Source organism: Zonotrichia albicollis, chromosome 10 (genome assembly GCF_047830755.1).
Source record: "Zonotrichia albicollis isolate bZonAlb1 chromosome 10, bZonAlb1.hap1, whole genome shotgun sequence".
In the NCBI taxonomy this organism is placed as follows: Eukaryota; Metazoa; Chordata; class Aves; order Passeriformes; family Passerellidae; genus Zonotrichia; species Zonotrichia albicollis.
In genome coordinates this window covers 31,207,616-31,224,768 of record NC_133828.1, presented here as the reverse complement: position 1 = coordinate 31,224,768, position 17,153 = coordinate 31,207,616, and the positions used below count along the sequence as shown (strand labels likewise).

General features: G+C 61.3%; 2 protein-coding genes across 2 annotated transcripts; one reads left to right on the top strand and one right to left on the bottom strand.

Moving 5' to 3' along the window:
• The first annotated feature begins 610 nt into the window (after positions 1 to 610).
• On the top strand, positions 611 to 2,650 carry CDK5R2 (cyclin dependent kinase 5 regulatory subunit 2). The gene has a single exon (XM_074548658.1). The coding sequence runs from the start codon at positions 808 to 810 to the stop codon at positions 1,768 to 1,770; it is 963 nt and encodes a 320-aa protein (XP_074404759.1). The 5' UTR covers positions 611 to 807; the 3' UTR covers positions 1,771 to 2,650.
• Positions 2,651 to 8,192: 5,542 nt separating this feature from the next.
• On the bottom strand, positions 8,193 to 14,305 carry FEV (FEV transcription factor, ETS family member). The gene is made up of 3 exons (XM_074548662.1): positions 14,094 to 14,305; positions 13,058 to 13,132; positions 8,193 to 10,361 (listed from the first exon to the last, which is right to left on the bottom strand). Exons 1-3 carry the CDS (start codon positions 14,143 to 14,145, stop codon positions 9,850 to 9,852), a joined length of 639 nt encoding a protein of 212 aa, XP_074404763.1. The 5' UTR covers positions 14,146 to 14,305; the 3' UTR covers positions 8,193 to 9,849.
• Between the last annotated feature and the right edge of the window lie 2,848 nt (positions 14,306 to 17,153).

Here is a 17,153-nt window from a genome sequence, read left to right as displayed (position 1 = left end):
ACAGCAGGTGATGGGAGTGCTCCCCCTTGGCACCCTCTGACTCCCTGTGGAGCCATGCCCAGGGCTGGGCTGGTTCTCAGGAGAGATGCGGCTCGGCCACCAAGCCTAAGCCTTTCGTGTTGGCTGCCAAGTCACAGCCAGCCTTGCACCCACCCCAAGCCTTCTCCAGCTTCCCTCTGAGCACCCGTTCTTGATCCTCACACCTCCTCAGCCTTTCCTCTAGCATTTTCAAAGGCTTCCTCCCCACCGTGTACCCCTAGCAACACTGGGCCAGGGGGCTCTGCTGGTCTGGGAAGGTTCATCCCTCCCCTTTGTAGGTAAGAAAGCAGAGCAGGACTTGGCCGGAACAGCCGAGTTCAGCAGCCCTCCCCAGACCCTTCCCGCGCCCCCTGTCCTCTGGGCTCTCCCCTCGTCCCCCAGACAAAGGGCTTGGGGGTCTGTGACAGCCTCGCAGGTCCCAGCCCGTCCCCTCGGCGGCCGCACCGAACGAGCCCCCACCGGTGAAGGTCACACCGGGGCGGCGGCCGCCGGGCAAAGCCGCGCCGTGTTCTCCTCCCCCCCCGCCGCCCACCGGCGAGGGGCGGGCGCACCGGGGCCCCGTGCGGCGGGGATTGGCTGCGGGCGGGGAGGCGGGGAGCGGCGGGGCCGCGGCTGGCTGCAGCGGCGGGCGCGGAGCCCAGAGCGGGCGCGGCGGAGCATCCTCGGGCACCGCGGCCCCGGTGCGGGCCGCCTCCCCCGCAGCTCCGGGCCTCATATGGGCGGTGCCGGCGCCCCGGCCCCCGCACGCCCGTCCCGCTCGGCGTTAGCATGGGCACGGTGCTCTCCCTCTCCCCCGCCGCCTCCTCGGGCAAGGGCGGCGGCGGCGGGGGGCTGCTGGCCGAGAAGGCGCCGGGAAGGGTGCCGGGCAAGGGCGAGAGCCGGCTGAAGCGCCCCGGCGTGCTCATCTCGGCGCTCACCTGGAAGCGGCTGGTGGCCGCCTCGGCCAAGAAGAAGAAAAGCACCAAGAAGGTGACGCCGAAGCCCGGCGGCGGGCCCCCGGGGGGGGGCCCGGGCCAGCCCGATCCGTTGGTGGTGCAGCGCAACCGCGAGAACTTGCGCAAGTCGGTGGTGGGGCCGGCCGACGGTGCCAAGCAGGGCCCGCTGGCCGTGCCGGTGCCCACGGTGCCCTCGGCGCCGCAGGAGCTGCACCCGGGCTCCGGCGGGGGAAAGCCGCCGCCGCCCCCGCCGCCGGCCGGCAGCCGCCCCCCGGGATCCCCGCGCCGCGTGGTGGTGCAGGCATCCACCGGAGAGCTGCTGCGCTGCCTGGGGGACTTCGTGTGCCGCCGCTGCTACCGCCTGAAGGAGCTGAGCCCCGGAGAACTCATCTCGTGGTTTCGCAGCGTGGACCGCTCGCTGCTGCTGCAGGGCTGGCAGGACCAGGGCTTCATCACCCCGGCCAACCTGGTGTTCGTCTACCTGCTGTGCCGGGAAGCGCTGCGGGGCGAAGACATCGGCAGCCAGGCCGAGCTGCAGGCCGCCTTCCTCACCTGCCTCTATCTCGCCTACTCCTACATGGGCAACGAGATCTCCTACCCGCTCAAGCCCTTCCTGGTGGAGGGAGACAAGGGGCGCTTCTGGGAGCGCTGCCTGGGCATCATCCAGCGCCTCAGCGCCAAGATGCTGCGAATCAACGCGGACCCGCACTACTTCACGCAACTCTTCCAGGACCTCAAGAGCGAGGGCGAGGGCGGAGACGGGTCCAAGCACTGGACGATCAGCCTGGACCGTTAGGGAGGTACCAGGCCCCCAGCGCCGGGGGCGGAAGGGGCCGCGCACCGAGGGGCGGGGGAGGCGAAGGACTGTCGGATTCCCCCCCCTGCCCCCGCATCCTCCTCGCCTTCCCCCTTCCCCGGCCGTCAGTTCCACGGAGACGCTGCTTGGACCCTCCCCGCTCCGGATCCGGCTGCCCTCCTCCCCCGCCTCCGACCCCATCCGGGGGCTGCGCTCCGGAGCCCCGAGGCGGCGGCGAAGACCGGGGAGGGGGAGCGCTGCCCCTCCCTGCTCGGCCAAGGGCGGGAGGGAGAGGCTGCGGAGGAGCGGAGGCTCCGGGATGTGCTTTCTCTAGAAAAAAGGGGTGAAAAAATGGATGTGGGGGCCGGGGGCAGGAGGGCTTGGGGAGGATTTTGGGGTGTGGAGGGTGCATGCGAACGGGTCCCTGGCGCGGGCAGGGCCGCCCCGCGCCTCCGCAGCGCTCCCGGCGCTGTCCGTGGTGCTGGAGCTGCCGCGCCTGAGCAGACAAAGGCGGGGATTGCGGGCACGGCTGGGGAGGTTCTATGGGCGATGCCTTCCCCCCTCCCCCGCCCACGTGTGGTGTATGGGCCCCCTCCCCCAGCACGGGCGACGCTGCCCCTCACCCCGCGGGAGCCGCCCGCAAACCCCTTTGTTCGAGCCGCTGGTGGAGGGGGGGCGCCCACGTCCCTCCCCTCGGGCAAATCCCCCCCTTGTGCCCCCCGAAACAGGGGGTGATGCCTCCCCGTCTTTGGCTTGCTGCGGGAAGAGGGGTCTGTGCCACAGGAGGCCTAGGGTGCCCAAACGGAGGCGCCTGCTATGGGAGGGGGGGGTCTCCTCTCCTCTTGCTTTGCTTCACTGGAGAATAAAGAGGTGGCCTGGATGGGCCTGGCGGTGGCTCCTGGACTTGCTGGGCTGTGGGGCGCAAGGGCAATTGGGGTAACATCCCAAGCTCCTGGTCATGACCCACTCCTCTCCAAGAGGGATGGGGGGCCCTGGTTCCCAAAGGGGTTTTACTCCCTGGTGTGAATTTGGGGTCAAATTTTCACCCTTCTTTCTGCCCAAGGCCAGTTCTGGTCCACCTGAGTGTCTCTTGGACCCTTGTGAGCTCTCCTGGCCTTCTCCATTCCAGATGAAAATTCCTGATGCCTCTCTGCCACTCTGAATTTAAACAGGATGCCACAGTTTATGTCACCTCCATTTTTTGAAATTTAATTTTCTTGAAGCTATGCCCTCCCTCACCTTACTCCTCCCTACCTCTGCTCTGCAGGGCTGGGCTCCCTTTTCCTGGCAGCAGCAGGCTGTGGGAGCTGTGCTGCTATCCCTGTTACCAGCCCTGTGCTTCTGCAGACCTCCAGGGAGAGGGGTGGAGCACCGGAAGGCTTTGCCTTTTATAAAACTGGTTGCTACGCTTCAGGGTGCTGAATTTTCCAGGACTCTTTTAGCAGAGGCTGCTGCACATGCTCTCTGGCTGGGGTCTGCATCCAGGGCTTCCCATCCCCTCTGAGCCAGGCATTTGGGCTCCCCTGCGCTGGGAAGAGCTGTGCTGGCTCTGCAGGTCATGGAGGGTAAGCTGGATTCCCTCTACCTTTGTGTGCATCAGCAGAGCTGCTAATTAGACCCAATCTGGCTCATTCAGGCAAAGCTGTGCTGCCAGGAAGACAGCACAGATGTCCCTGTGACGGGGCTGACCTGGCAGGGTGCTGTGCGAGGCTTTTCCATGGCTGTGTGAACCCAACGAGACCCACGCTGCTCCTGCCCTCCCTCTCCTCAGGGGTGCTCCTGTCTGTGCCTTTAGAGTGACATTCAGGTGACCTTGTGGGCTACAAGGCATTCCCAACCCACCCCAACTTTGGCCATACCCACACCTTGTCATGGGAAAGGTAACTTTGGCTTCAGCTGGTGGAATTGGGGCCTTACAGCTCCTATGGGGCTGCTGGGAGAGCCCTGACTCTCTCCTACCAGCGTTTTGCAGAGAGGGAAACTGAGGCACAGTGAGGTGAATACAGCAATACCCTGTCTGCATCACAGAGTAACACCTGAGCCATTGGTACCAGCTATTTCCACCTTGAGCTGTGGTGTTTGTCCACAAACATGTGATTTCTATTCCCAGCTGTAGGGCTTTATGGAGTCTCCTCCCGGAGCTGAGCAGCCTCCCAGCACTGGAGGATTTTCCCACCCTACAGATCTCCTTAGAGACACTCACAGGGTTATTCCAGCCTCAAGCCCCAGCCTTTCAACTTGCTTCCAGCTGCAGTGAGGCCATGTCCTTCCCCTCCTCCCTTGTGTTTCATTGATTAAGAGTCCTAGGCCTCACTGGGGGATTTAGGAAGAGCTAATTGCAGACTGGTAATTGAAGACAGCTTGGAGTCTCTGGAAATGTCAAGGAATGAGAGAGGAGCTTAGATGCTCCCATGCATTTAAATATGCATCATTGGCTGGGGGGAGGGAGGGAGGCAGACATGTCTGGTTTTCCCTATCCCAGAGGACCTTGTTGAGCTGCTGGGGGGATCAAGGCAGGGGTAGCACTAATCTTACCTTGTCTGGGAGATTTCTGCTCCTCCCAAGGCAAAGGAGAGAACACAAAATGACTGGGTACTGAGGGTGGGAATCTCAGGCTTGGGAGCTTGGTTTTCCCCTCTTTAAAACCGTGATTTGCTGCTGCATGATTGATGGTCTGGACTCAGGAGCCAGCTGCTGGACAGCAGCAAGGGGAATGGAGAGAGCTCGTGTCCAAACCTGTGACCCCTGCAGCGCTCCCTGAAGAGCAGTGAGGGGCTGAGACCCTCCCAGGAGGGGCTGGGCACCCCCCAGTGCTGCCAGCCACAGGGCCCAGCAGTGCCTGGGGTTGCAGGGATGGGGGGATTCACATTGGGTTTGGGACTTGGAGGTGGATTAACAGGGCCAAATCAGTGATCAGTCACTGCAGGGATCCAGGTGAGGGATTCCAGTGCTTTCCTAGTTTGAAATTTCTCCAGCAGCAGCACATCTCCTTTCAATGCCTCACAGTGGTGCCCCACCTGCTCCACAGTGCAGCAGCAGAGGTGGGCACCACAGCCCACAGTGGTTCGGTCCCTCCTGCCCCAAGGAGGTCTCTGCTCAAGCCAGAGCACCCTTATTTTCCTTCCCAAAGGCGCACAGGGCTCTTGGATGCACCCTGGCTGGCAGTGGGTCCCAAGGATGAATAGTCACAAGTGAAAAAGGGAGTTTCTGCCCAGAGTCATGGAAAAAGCTCTGTGGGACTTTGCTTGCCTGGATGCTCTGTCTGTGGAGCAAATTCCATGGGCTGGCCATAGCACTGGGACAGGGAGGGTGACAGGCAGCTGGAGCAGCCAGCCTCGCAAGCCATGCCTCTTCCATGTGACACAAACAGCAGGGAAGCCGTGGGTTAGCTATTAAGAGTTGTCATCCTCCCCCAGAATGACTTGGAGATGCTCCATGGGAGGAAAACGCTCTGGATGATGCAGACCCAGCACCTGCTTGGCTGCTGAAGGACCTGCCTTGGCCCAGCTTCCTGCAAAGCCTTTCCTCATTTCCCTGCAGGGATGCTGGATGATGTTCCTCGAGGCAGATGGGAGTGGGAGGTCTCTCTTTGCCTCTGTGGGAGCCACTGGAGCCCTGGCTCTACTGCAGCTTTGGCTGTTTCTGTTGAAATGGGGATGGCTCGTGGGGGCAGGGCTGTGGTCACCTCCTGCTCTGTGGCACTTCAGTCACAGCTGCTCATGGGGGCCTGGGGGCAAAATGGCCCAGGGAGATGGCAGCAAGGGCAGAGAGAGCCAGAGGGTCCCAGACTGAATTGGCTGATGAGATATTTGTGCTCAGGGAGGGGCAGGATGCTGCCACAGGGTCTCATCTGATGGAAGACACGTCCAGGTTGGGTGGAAGGCTGCAAGAGCTCCACCTGTGCCTAGGGTGGCCCAGCGGCAGGCATTGGAATGAGGAAGGTGGGGTGGCAGCAGTTTGGTTCCCACTGTAGCCAAAGCACGGCCTGAGGCATTGCCTGGCTGATGTGGTTGGGAATGAGGGCACAGACTGGGAACAGGTCAGTGCCAGGAGGCTGGGGAAGGTGAGGAAGGGGAACTGGCTGCCTTGGAGTCCTGCTGGGTTGGTTGATCCTCCTGCCACAGAGCCTGGCAGAGCTGAAGGCCGGGACTCCAGAGGCTGGGTCATTACCTCCAGCTCACTGAGAGCTGAGTGTGGAGGCTTCTCTGTGCTGTGTCCCCTGCCTGTCTCACTGTCCTTTGTCACTTCTGAGGACTTGGCTCCTTAGGGGACAGCCAGGCAGAGCCCAGCTGTGACCCAGGGCAGATGTGGGGACTCTGCCCCAGGCGTGAGTGTCCCCTGGCTGGAACAGGGACTGCTCCCTCATCAGAAGGCCTGCATTAGAGTATAATCTGGCATTAGTGCATTAATCCAGCCCTCCTGCCCTCAACAAAGCCCACACCAAGGTCTCAGTGTACAGTTGGGCAGCAGCACCAGGATACTCTCCCTGGCCACCCCTGATGGGCACCAGAGAGGAGGTGGCAGCACGGACAAGGTTTGGGTTTATGGGGGCACTACAGCCCTCAGCACACTGCCAAGGGAGAGAGAATCTTCTGGAAGCATCCCTGTTGCTCTCTTGGAGGGACTTCACAGGGGGTTTGGAGCCAGGCTGCCTGCACCTGCAGGCTCTGGCTGAGCCACACAGTCACGAAGCACTTTGCAGGGAGCCAGGCCAAGAGAAGGTGGTGTCTGGAGAGAGGATGTGAGTCAGCAGCTCGGGTGTGGGGGGCTGAGGATGCAGCTGGGATGAGGAGAGAAGGAAGGAGGTGGGAGTCAGGAGAGCTGGAGAGGGTGCAGAAGTGGGCAGGGAGGCAGGTTGTGTCCCCCAGGGCAGACATGGCCTGACTGTGCTGTACAGGCTCTTCCCAGCATGAGGAAAGAAGACCGTGGCAACATGACCTCACTAAAATAGGGGAGGGACTAATCCATTCCCCCTCTGGTACATTATGGGGGGACTGGAAGATTTTGGAGGAGTTGGAGAGGTCCCCCTGTCAGGCTGGCAAGAGGCTGAGGTGGGGGCAGCCCTCTTGCCAGCTGAGCAAAGCCAGACACAGATACTTTGTTGGTTTTGTTTTTTCAGTAGGAAGGGAAAAAATCCTTTTTCCTTTAATCACAGGGCAGCAGAGGAAGTTGCTGGGCCATGTGCTCTGCTCCCTCAGTCTTCCCAGCACAGGCTGAAGCCCTTTGGGACAGTGTTCCCCATCTCACCCCACACAGGGCACCCAAGGACTCCCCTCAGGTAGGTTGGAAGCCCACAGGGGCACTGAGTGCAGCTCTCAGCCACACAAAGTGGGCTCCCCACCAGCTGGTGCACCCCACAGCCACACACGGTGCTGCCCCTCTGCCCCCCAGGCTGGGCACCCCTGCCCAGGGCCAGGGATGATGTTCCAGGGGGAGCTGTGCTGGGCTCGGCCCTGCTTGCCCATTGGCAGGATTTTGCTGCAGTCTGCTCCGAGCCCGTGGTTTTGGTGACTGAGGAAACCTGCAGAAAGCAGCACTGCTGGTGGATTGGGTCAGACGGGGCTCTGGGGAGGAGGGAGGCTGGGTCGGGTGAAGGTGGTGGTCTGTTCAGCTCCCCGATAAGCTCAACATGTGAGGGGAGGCGGCTCCCAGTGGGGCCTGGGATGGGAGCATCCCGCGTTGCCATGGTGACGGCGACTGCATCCTCAGGCAGGCAAGAGCATCGCTGGTGCAGCCCGGCATGGGTGTCCCCGCTCCGCCTCCTTCCCGGCTACCGTCCCCGGGAGAGCAGGGCTGGTGCCCGGCCTTTGGCGTGGCACCCAGGGGACAGAGCGCTGGGACGGTGGCACCCAGGGGACAGAGCGCTGGGACGGTGCCAGCTGGGCTCGGAGCAGAGCGGAGCGAGCCGCAGCTCAGCCTGTTGCCCCGGGTGTGTGCGGCCGCCCTCCCTCTCCCGAACAGGTAAGTCCCCCTTTCCCGAGCGTGTCCCGCCTCCGATCCATCGGGGATCCGGGCTGCAAGGTCGGGCCGGACTCGCCTGGGCTTCCCCGGTGCAGCCCCGGCAGAGGGACGGGAAGGGGGAAGGGAGCCGCTCCTAGTGACCCACATCCCTTAATCCGCGTCCTGCCCTGCGTCACGCAGTTACCTAAGCCCCGAGCAGCTCCCCCGGCGAGGGCACAGCCTCTGCCCCGTCTCTGAGGGAGCCGTTGTGGCCATTTCCCCCATTTTGCTGTTGCTAAGTGAAACTTGGGGGCAGGGGATGTCTCCAGCATGCCTCGGCGCTGGTTGTGTGGGGGTAACTCCTCCCTTTCCCCCTCACTTCACCTCCTGCCGTGCCTGGGAACAGTCTGCGCAACACCCACAAACCCTGGAGGCAGGGACAGCCCCCTGCCCAGTGCCTGCAACTCCTTTTGCTCTCATGGATTCTCTGCATCAGCCCCCTCAGTTCACAGCCTGAGCCCTCTCCAGAGGACACACTGACATCAGATCCCACTCCCTTAAGCTGATTAGGGCAGTAAGGATGCATTGGAGCAGATGCCACCAAGGCTGTGAGTGACCAGACCCCGGAGGGATGCAGCAGAGGCAGCGTGGAGCCCCCAGATGTGGGAACTGCTGGGGTCTGGGACATGAAGGGAGAGGAGGTGGGGGGTGGTCACTCCTTCCATGGGCTGGGGAGCTGCATGACTGCCCCTGCACAGCAGGTTTGATCCCTGTTGCAATCTCTGGGAGCCTGAGAACAGCATATGTGGCTTTCCTGAAGGGGAGTCTCAGGTAACCCAGAGGTTTCCAGCTCTGTCCTCTCTCCTGGGGATTGTAAGAACCAGAGGTGATGCCTGGAGAAAAGATGATGCAGACAATGGCCACATCCTTCCCACCCCAGCCCTGTAGGTGTTCTGGCTCAGATGGGAGAGGATTTGCTGAGTGGTTCCCCCTCTCCCCAGCTCCCTTCAGACAGGAGAGGACACAGGTGACAGCACCTCTCTGTTTTATTGAACACCAACCCCCCCCCCCAGCCAGTGTGGAGCTCAGCGTGCCCAGCTCTTGTGCATCCACTGGGCCAAAGTCCTGCTCCAGAGGATGGGGGCAGCTCCTTGAACCTGGGGGAGAGATCCAGGGCTGCCCCTTGGTGCCTGGGGCTTCCAGGCCTGCTGTCATCCCTTCTTCTGCTCCACCACCCACGCTGCCTTGTCCCTGGGGATGTTCCCACTTATGGAGGGTGTCCCACCAAGCCCTGCATGTGAGAGGCTAAAGCTGGAGTAAAACTGGAACATTACTCTAGGAAGTGATAAGCAGGACACTGGCTCATGTGCAGGGTGTCAGGGACTGTCCGTAGTGTAATCCTTGGGCACTGGGGAGAGGGCAGAGCTGCAGAGACCAGGCTATGCTGCCTCCAAGCTCTGGTCTTGCCCTGAGGGTGAGCCCCACACTTGTCCCTGGCACCTCCAACCCCAGAGCCCTGCCCTGGGTCTGAGTGAACCCACAGAAAGCATCTGCTCTCCTGAGGTCTGAAGGAAGTCACCTTCAGGGAGCAGGTATTGGAGGGATGGAGGAAACAAAGCCTTTGGAGACAAAGGTGAGGGGACCAAGTGGTCAAGGAAGGCTCCCTTTCCTTGTCCCTGCTCAGTGGGACCCTCATTCATGGACACAGCTGCCCTGGGGCCCCAGCTCCTGACTCCTCTCTGCAGGGAATGGGGAGGGCAGGCAGAGGCTGAAGGCAGAGCTAGGGGCATTCATGGCATGGACAGCATGGTACAAAGGAAAGGTGGGGCCCTGCCAGGAGAGGAGTCCATGGTTTTTCCTTCCATTCACACCCTGCTTTAGGTATCCACATCCATTCCCAGGATCATGGATACTTCCTCATCTTAAATTTAGATGGCTTCCCTCCTCCAGCCACCCACATCAGAGAACAAACCCAACTTTCCTGCGAGCACCCCCCATCCCCCACACCACATCAAACATAAAAGGGGACACGTGAGAGCAGGGCACAATCCCATCCCCCACCCCTCCCTGCTGAGATTCCCAAATCCGCAGCCCCATGCTGCCAGGGCCATGGAGCATCCAGGTGGCACAGCTGAGCCCCTAATGGTAATGGTTGTTCATGTTGTTGAGGTGGGAGGCCGCCACAGCGCTGAACGAGGCTGAGGGCTGGAGCCCATGCCCCGGGTACAGGGACGGGCTGGAGCCAGCCCAGTAGGAGAAGCCAGCCGGCGTCACTCCCGAGGTCATGAGGTTGAGTTTGGAGATGCCCGAGAAGGGCAGCGGTGCCAGGTTGCCCTGGAATTTGTACAGGGTGTGGTCGGGGGTGGCCGGCTGGCACACCTGGGCCAGCCCGTGGAAGTCGAACTTGTAGGCGTAGCGCTTGCCGTGCACCTTGGTCATGATGTTCTTGTCGTAGTAGTAGCGCAGTGCGCGGCTCAGCTTGTCGTAATTCATGTTGGGCTTGCTCTTGCGCTCACCCCAGCGCCGCGCCACCTCGTCGGGGTCGATCAGCTTGAACTCCCCATTGGTGCCCTCCCAGGCGATGCAGTTCAGGTTGGCCCGGTCTGAAAGCAGCTCCAGCAGGAACTGCCACAGCTGGATCTGCCCGCTGCCTGCAAGGCCAGGCCCCCAAGAGGTTAAAGCTCCTTCCCAGGGCACAGGGTGAGGGACAGGATGTGCCCCAATCCCCCCGACCCGCTGTTCGGCGCCCTCTCCCACACCCAGGTTCTGGCTGCACCTCATTGCATCTTCCCTGCTTTAGAGATACATAAGGTGGTAACAAGGTTGTCTCCTTTGCAACATCCCATCCTGCACCCCCAGATATGAGGAGAAGATGCCTCTGCACCTTGAGATGGAGTAGGAGTGCTCAAAGGTCAACACAGGTTGCAGTGGCACTCTGAGATCCAGTCTCCCCATCCATCCCACCCACATTCATGCACCACTGAGGATGAACACCTGCATGTTTGCTTTTGTGGGAGGACATGGTCTGGTTCTTTTATCAGCAGCCCCAAGAAGGACCTATCTTGGCAGAACCCAGATCCATCCCAACACAATCATTCCCCACTGCCATGTCTGCTGGAAACTGGGCTGGTCTCACAGCCCCTGCTCTAGGGACACTGTGCCCTGCACAGATGTCTCCTCAAGTCAGGGGGCAACACTCATCTGAACTATACCACAGAGAGACACAGACACATGTAGGGGAGGGAGAGACAGGGACAGAGCATGATCTACTGTGGCTTTGAATCAGGCATCAATGATGTTCCTCATTTCTGGAGAAAAAACATCCTCCCTGAGCCATGGCCATTGTACCTGCAGCTTTCACCAAGGAGTTTCCTTGGTGGGCGCCAGTGGTGCCCCTGTGCCAGGCTGTGCACATGCTGGAGCCTGGCACACTCGACACACCCATGGTGAAACACAAGGACGTGCTCCTTCGGGTCTGGCCAGAGGGCATGAGAGGAGAGGGAATCTGGACCTTTGGGCAACGAGGATCTGACTGCTGGGACCCAGCCACCCTGCAGAGCAGCCCTGCACTTCCCTAGGCACCCCACTGCCTCCTCTGAGCAGCATTCCCTGCACATCCCCTGCACATCCCTGCTCCTGATGCCACTCCTTGCAGCATAGTCTCTCTCCAAAGCAGAGGATGTGCCTTTGCAGTTATCCCTGTGCTCTTCTAACATGATTTTGTCTAAAGGTGCTTGGATCCTATACGGAGATTTAGGACCCATGACCTCAGCAACAAGAAGTCCTACAGCTCTGCTACATTTCCCACCAAAAAAAATCTTGTTCTTGTTTTAGACCCACCTATTTTATCTTGTTCTCCCTGTATCTTGCTCTAAAAGAAGCAGGGAACAGTCATTCCCCATCAATTCCCATTCCACCAAAACCCACTCAGACATCCTGACCCAGGCACCTGAGCCCAGGTCTTTCCTAGGTGTTGTATTTCCTAATTCCCCATCCTGGGACCAAGGCAGGGATCTCTCCTCCCTAGGGTGCATCTGCAGCCCTTGCCTCTTCTCCATCACCACAGCCCCACCCTGGCCTCCAGCTATCTCCCACCCGTGGGTGTTCCACCTCATGCAAGGAGGTCAGGGAGGTCTTGGGGGGTGCACCTGGGTGGGGTGGTGAGGCTCAGTCCTGCCTGCTGCACGGTGCAGCACATGATAATGCACCTGAGAGCTCCCCAAGGAAATATCCAGGTGTCCAAAAAGATCCCTCTCACTGCAGCACAATGTTTAGAGTATGGCTGGGCAGAGTCTGCAGTGCAGAAGCAAAAGGGCTCCCTCAGTTCCATCTTTTCTCCCCCTCCCACCACTCAACCAAGGCTCCATTTTTCCTGCTCAGGGGAGTCCCTGGCCCCTGCCTCCTAGCAAACAGGCAAGCTATACGGCCCAAACACCACAGTGCTGGCCCCACGACCCCCAGTGCTGCCACGCTCCTAAGCAGGCTCCAGGCTGTTCCCTGATCAGCACTGGGAGCTCCAGGCTCTTCCCTGACCAGCACTGGCAGTTCTAGGCTGCTCCCTGGCCGGCACTGGGAGCTCCAGGCTGCTCCCTGATCAGAACTGGGAGCTCCAGCTTCACCCTGGCCAGCACTGGGAGCTCCAGGCTGCTCCCTGGCCAGCACTGGGAGCTCCAGCTTCACCCTGGCCAGCACTGGGAGCTCCAGGCTGCTCCCTGGCCAGCACTGGGAGCTCCAGCTTCACCCTGGCCAGCACTGGGAGCTCCAGGCTGCTCCCTGGTCAGCGCTGGCCGATGCCCGTGATCCCTGCACGGGTTGTTCCAGACGGATGGCTCCGGTTCCCGGAGACACATCACTCCCAAGCCCCAGCACTTCAGTGGCAGCTCCCTCACGAATGGTGTCCCAACTCTCCTCTGCACTCGCAGGAACGGATCTCCCGAGCCCGGATCAGCCCGCCCCGCTCCCGGGATGGCTGGCAGCTCCCTCCCGTCGGATGTCCCGGAGCTCCCGGCAGTCCGGAGTTAGGACCCCGCACTCTCCCCGCTGCGGGGCTCGGGAGGATGCGTTCCCCGCTCCTCTCTGATGCCTCGGACGGGAGCTCCCGACCGTCGGGGCTGGCCGCTGTCCCCGTGGGAAGTGGCGGCGGATGCTCCCAGTCGGAGGCACTGGCACCAGCAGGGAACGGGGGCTCCGTGTGGCCGTGTCCTGCAAGGACAGTGCCCGGCAAAGGACGGCAAAGGGACTCCGCTGGCTGCTGGGCGGGAGAGAATGCGAGTGCCCCGGGGTCCCCGCTCCGTGCCGGCCGAGGGGAGCGGGGCCTGTCCAGGGGAAGGGGCAGCGGTGCTCTTACCTTTCTGCACGCCGGGGCTGAGAGACCCCCACGCCTGGCTCTTCCCGTCTTTGAACAAAGTTTCCCCGACTGGATCTGGGGGGGAAAAGGAACGCGGGTGGTGTGGAGGGAGGGCTGGAACCAGGCGGGACCGCGACACCCCAGCGCCCACCCGCGGGCAGGGTCCCCGCAGCCCCCGGCCGCTCCCCCTTGCCTGCCCCGCCGCTGCGGCGAAGCCAGGAAACGCGTCCAGGAAAAAGGAAATCCGATTTCCGACCCAGCCGGAGAAGCTTTTAAATAGGAATAGACGATCCCGTGGGCTGGGGTAGGGAGGAGAAAGGGAGTGAGGGAGAGAGGTGTGGGGCAGGGGGAGAGGAGGCTGGTGGGTGGCAGGATGGGTGACAGGAGCGGCGGGTGGCAGCGAGGATGTCTGTCGGCATTTGGGGAGTGGACTGCTGTGGAAAGGAGAGATAAACGGACAGATGGATAGAAGGAAGGAAATGGGTGAATGGATGGAAGGACGGAAGAGATGATGGTGAGTGGGTAGGTGGAGGAAAGTGCAAGAGATCGATGGATGGAAGGGCAGGTAATGGATAAGATGATGGAAAAACAGGCTGATGGAAGGGACGTTGGGTGGATGGAGGGGTTGGCTGGTACCAGGGATGGAAAGGGGGATGCAGGGACAAGTGGGTGGGGTGGAAGAATGGATGGAAGCACAGGGAAAGGGTGGGTGGATGGAAAGATGGGTTGGAAGAAAAGAAGGGTGGACGAAAAGATGGAAGGAGAGGGTGAAGGTGGGTGGATTAAGGATGGGAAGATGAGTGTGCGGGTGTGGAAAGCTGTGAGGGCAGCTGAAAGGACGAAGGAAGGGATGGTTGTGGTGCTGGAAGGCAGGAAGAGAGAATGGACAGCGAGAGAGGGAATAACAGGGTGGGCGCTGGAAGGAGATGGGGCAGAGGAGAGCCCCAGGGCCTCAGCGGGACAGGGTGGGCAGGGGCTGGGCGCTGTGCGGGGCACGGCGCTGCGGTGGGGCAGCGGCCGAGGGATCCGCCCGTACCTGGCAGGTACATGTTGAGCAGCAGTGGCACCGCTCCGGTGCCGTGTCTCATGGCAGCTGTGGGGGCGGCCCGCGGGCTGCATGTTTTAATATTCCTGCCCCTATTATTATTATTATTATTATTCCACTTTATCAGGGAGCAGCTGATGGCGAATAAATGGCAGCGGGACGGGCAGGGGACGGGCAGGGGCCGGGGGAGGCGGGGGAAGGGGGAGTTTCCAGGCAACTCGCAGGGGCTGGGGCCCCGGCTCCAGCAATTTCCTCCGCTGTAATTAAAGCGGGCGCTGCCCCCCCTTCCCTCCCCCCGCTATCGGGCCCGCATCAGACTTTAATCACGGCCGCGGGTTTCTATGGAGAGCGGTTCGGGCCGCTTCCTGCCTCTTCCGCCTCCTTAACTCTTCGCAAACACGCCGCTGACATCCCAGCTGGGAGCGGGCCCGGCCACTGCCTGGAGACCGCCCGGGCCCGGCCTCCCACCCGCGCCTCCCTTCCCGAGCCGCCGATCGGCACCGGCAGCGCCCCGGAGCCCGCTCCCGATCGGCCGGTACCGGTACCGCCCCGGAGCCCGCTCCCGATCGGCCCGCAGCCCGCTCCTCGCAGCACGGCACCGGCAGCAGCTCCGGCCCTCCCCCACCGTCCTGGCCCTCCGAGCCGCCCTGCGGCTGGCCCTGGGGGTCCATGTCTGCCCCTTCCCCAGCTCCAGCATCACCAGCACGGTCCTGGGGGCTCCTTGCAGTTCAGAGTCCTGGGATGGGCCAGGGGAGTCCCCACCAGGGCCCTCCACTTCCAGGGCAATGGTCATAGAGTTCCTTTGCTGTGCCCAGAGTTTGGGGTGGGTAAATGTGTCTTCAGCAGTTGGTGGCACCAGGTCATCCCACAGCTCTGCCCCCTCCCTGGCTCCTCTGTGCTCTCCTGAATAGTCCCTGCCCCAGGGACAGTAAGCCTGTGACCATCCCACAGCACCCAGCCCTGTCCCAACCTGCTGCACATCTTTATTAGGATCCATGTACCTGGGTAACCCCCAACACCCACACAAACCAGGATGGCCCCATCTTCATCTGCTTGTCCTGAGCAGAGCTGGGTACATTCTGAAGACAGGAGGACATTTAATGGAGAAACTTATGACGGAGAAATGTGATACCAGCTCCAAAAAGACACAGTTGGCCAGGTTTTTCCCTGTCACCCATGGCCCCAGCTGTTATATGCACTTGTGGAGTGCTGTCAGTCTCTGTCCCCCAGGTCAGGAGTGGACCCCCCACAGGATCCCACAGCTTGAGGCAGCCAGGCAGTGTGCCAGCAGCTGTCACCAGTTCTCCTCCACGAGTCCAACATTGTAGAGCCAAGCTCACAACTTCTTCTGCAGTGTTTCACTGATGTCTGGCAAAAGGATGAGCTCTCATGCTGGATTTAGCTGCCTTTTTGGAAAGTGATCATTACAAGATATGGACCTAATGGAAATCAGGATACAGCCATGCCAGACTTGCAGTTTTTATTTACAGTGCCTGCCCTGCGTAAGAAGCTGCAGCCCAAGGGGAGCGATGCTCAATCAGGGTGGCACAGCCCAACAGAGTTGGTGTCTCCTCTCCTCTTGACAGGGGATGTCCAAAAGGCTTAGGAAACAGGGGGTCCCTTGGTTACCGAGCTCCACCTCTGCTCCATGTGCTCCACCTCTGCTGCCCATCTCCATCATGGACAAAGAGCAGATGCTGGCAAGGGGAGACATGAGCAGAGACCATGGTATTCCCCAGCAATTCCCCAGCAATCCTGTTTGGAGGTAACAGCCCTTAAAAAGCTTCTCTTCCTCCGGCTTGTCTCCTGAGCTCCCCTGAACCTCTCGGGGGGTGTCCAGATCTGTACAGCCCAGCAGCCCTGGCTGCTCCCTGCATCCCTCTCCTGCCCAGCCCCCAAGGTGCAGCTCTCCCCGCAGTGGCTCCACAGCCTCCCAGACTTGCTTTCGCTGCCTGAGTCACTGAAACAAACCGCAGGCAACAGAAAACAAGCCCCGGAGACAGCGGGGTGAGGTGAGGGCGTGCCTGACCCACCACCCGTCTTCTTCTGGCAGCCCAAGGGGAGACCATGACACTCCTAGAGCAAACTGCACAGTGGAGGGCATGGAGGGGGGCCTGGGCTGAGGGTCATTGCATCAGCCCAGAGTGGAAAGGGAGTGCAGCAGGGATCAGAATCAGAAATAGGTTAAGGGCTGCTGGAGCTGGAGAAGGAGGTGCTTTGGAAGGCACTGGGGATGGAGATTCCTGGGTCCCTGAGAAAGCCAGTGGTAGGGGGCTTAAAGTGGGATGTGAAGGGACTGGGGTCTTTGAGTGATCTGGGGTCAGAAGTGTGCAGAAGGACAGGGAATATCATATCCTAAGAGCTGGCAAGCCCTGTGCCCATGTGGAGCTTTGGGGACCTGAGTGATGTGACCCCAGGGTCATGGGGGAGCTGGGGCAGACCCAGAGGATGAGGAAGGCAGGGTATATGATAAATCCAGGAAATAGGGGCCCACGTCCATGGGGGAACAGGGACTGGGCTGTGGGTCTGAGGGGGATCTAGGAGATGAGGTTCCAGGACTGTGGGGCTACTGGGGATGGAGCCCGGACATTGGAACGCCCAGCTGGAAGCAGCTGCAGGTCCCTCCAGTTGCAAGAAGGAGTCTGCTCCCCACTCCCCACTCCAGTGCTCTCCTCCCACCCCAGGCGGGGCAATAAGGACCCGCGACTTTGCAATGCTCCCCACAGCCCACCCCTGCCCCCCCATCACAGCCCACCCCTGCCCCCCATCACAGCCCTGTGTGTGCAGTGCCCGGGAAAGCTTCACCTGTGAGCCGGCGGTGTGGAGCGGAGCCGAGCTGACGTGGCCCTGGGCTGGCTGCGCCTGGCCAGGTGTGCCGGAATGTGTTTGTGCTGGGGGAGAGGCCGTGCGGCCGGGGTGGGGCCTCTGGGGACACAGGAGACAGGGGCGGGCTGGGGGGCACTCTGCAGCCGGGATGCCGTGTGGGATGGGGATACACACGGGCTGTCTGCACAGCAACAATGGGGCTGGAGGGGAGGGGGGCATGCAGGG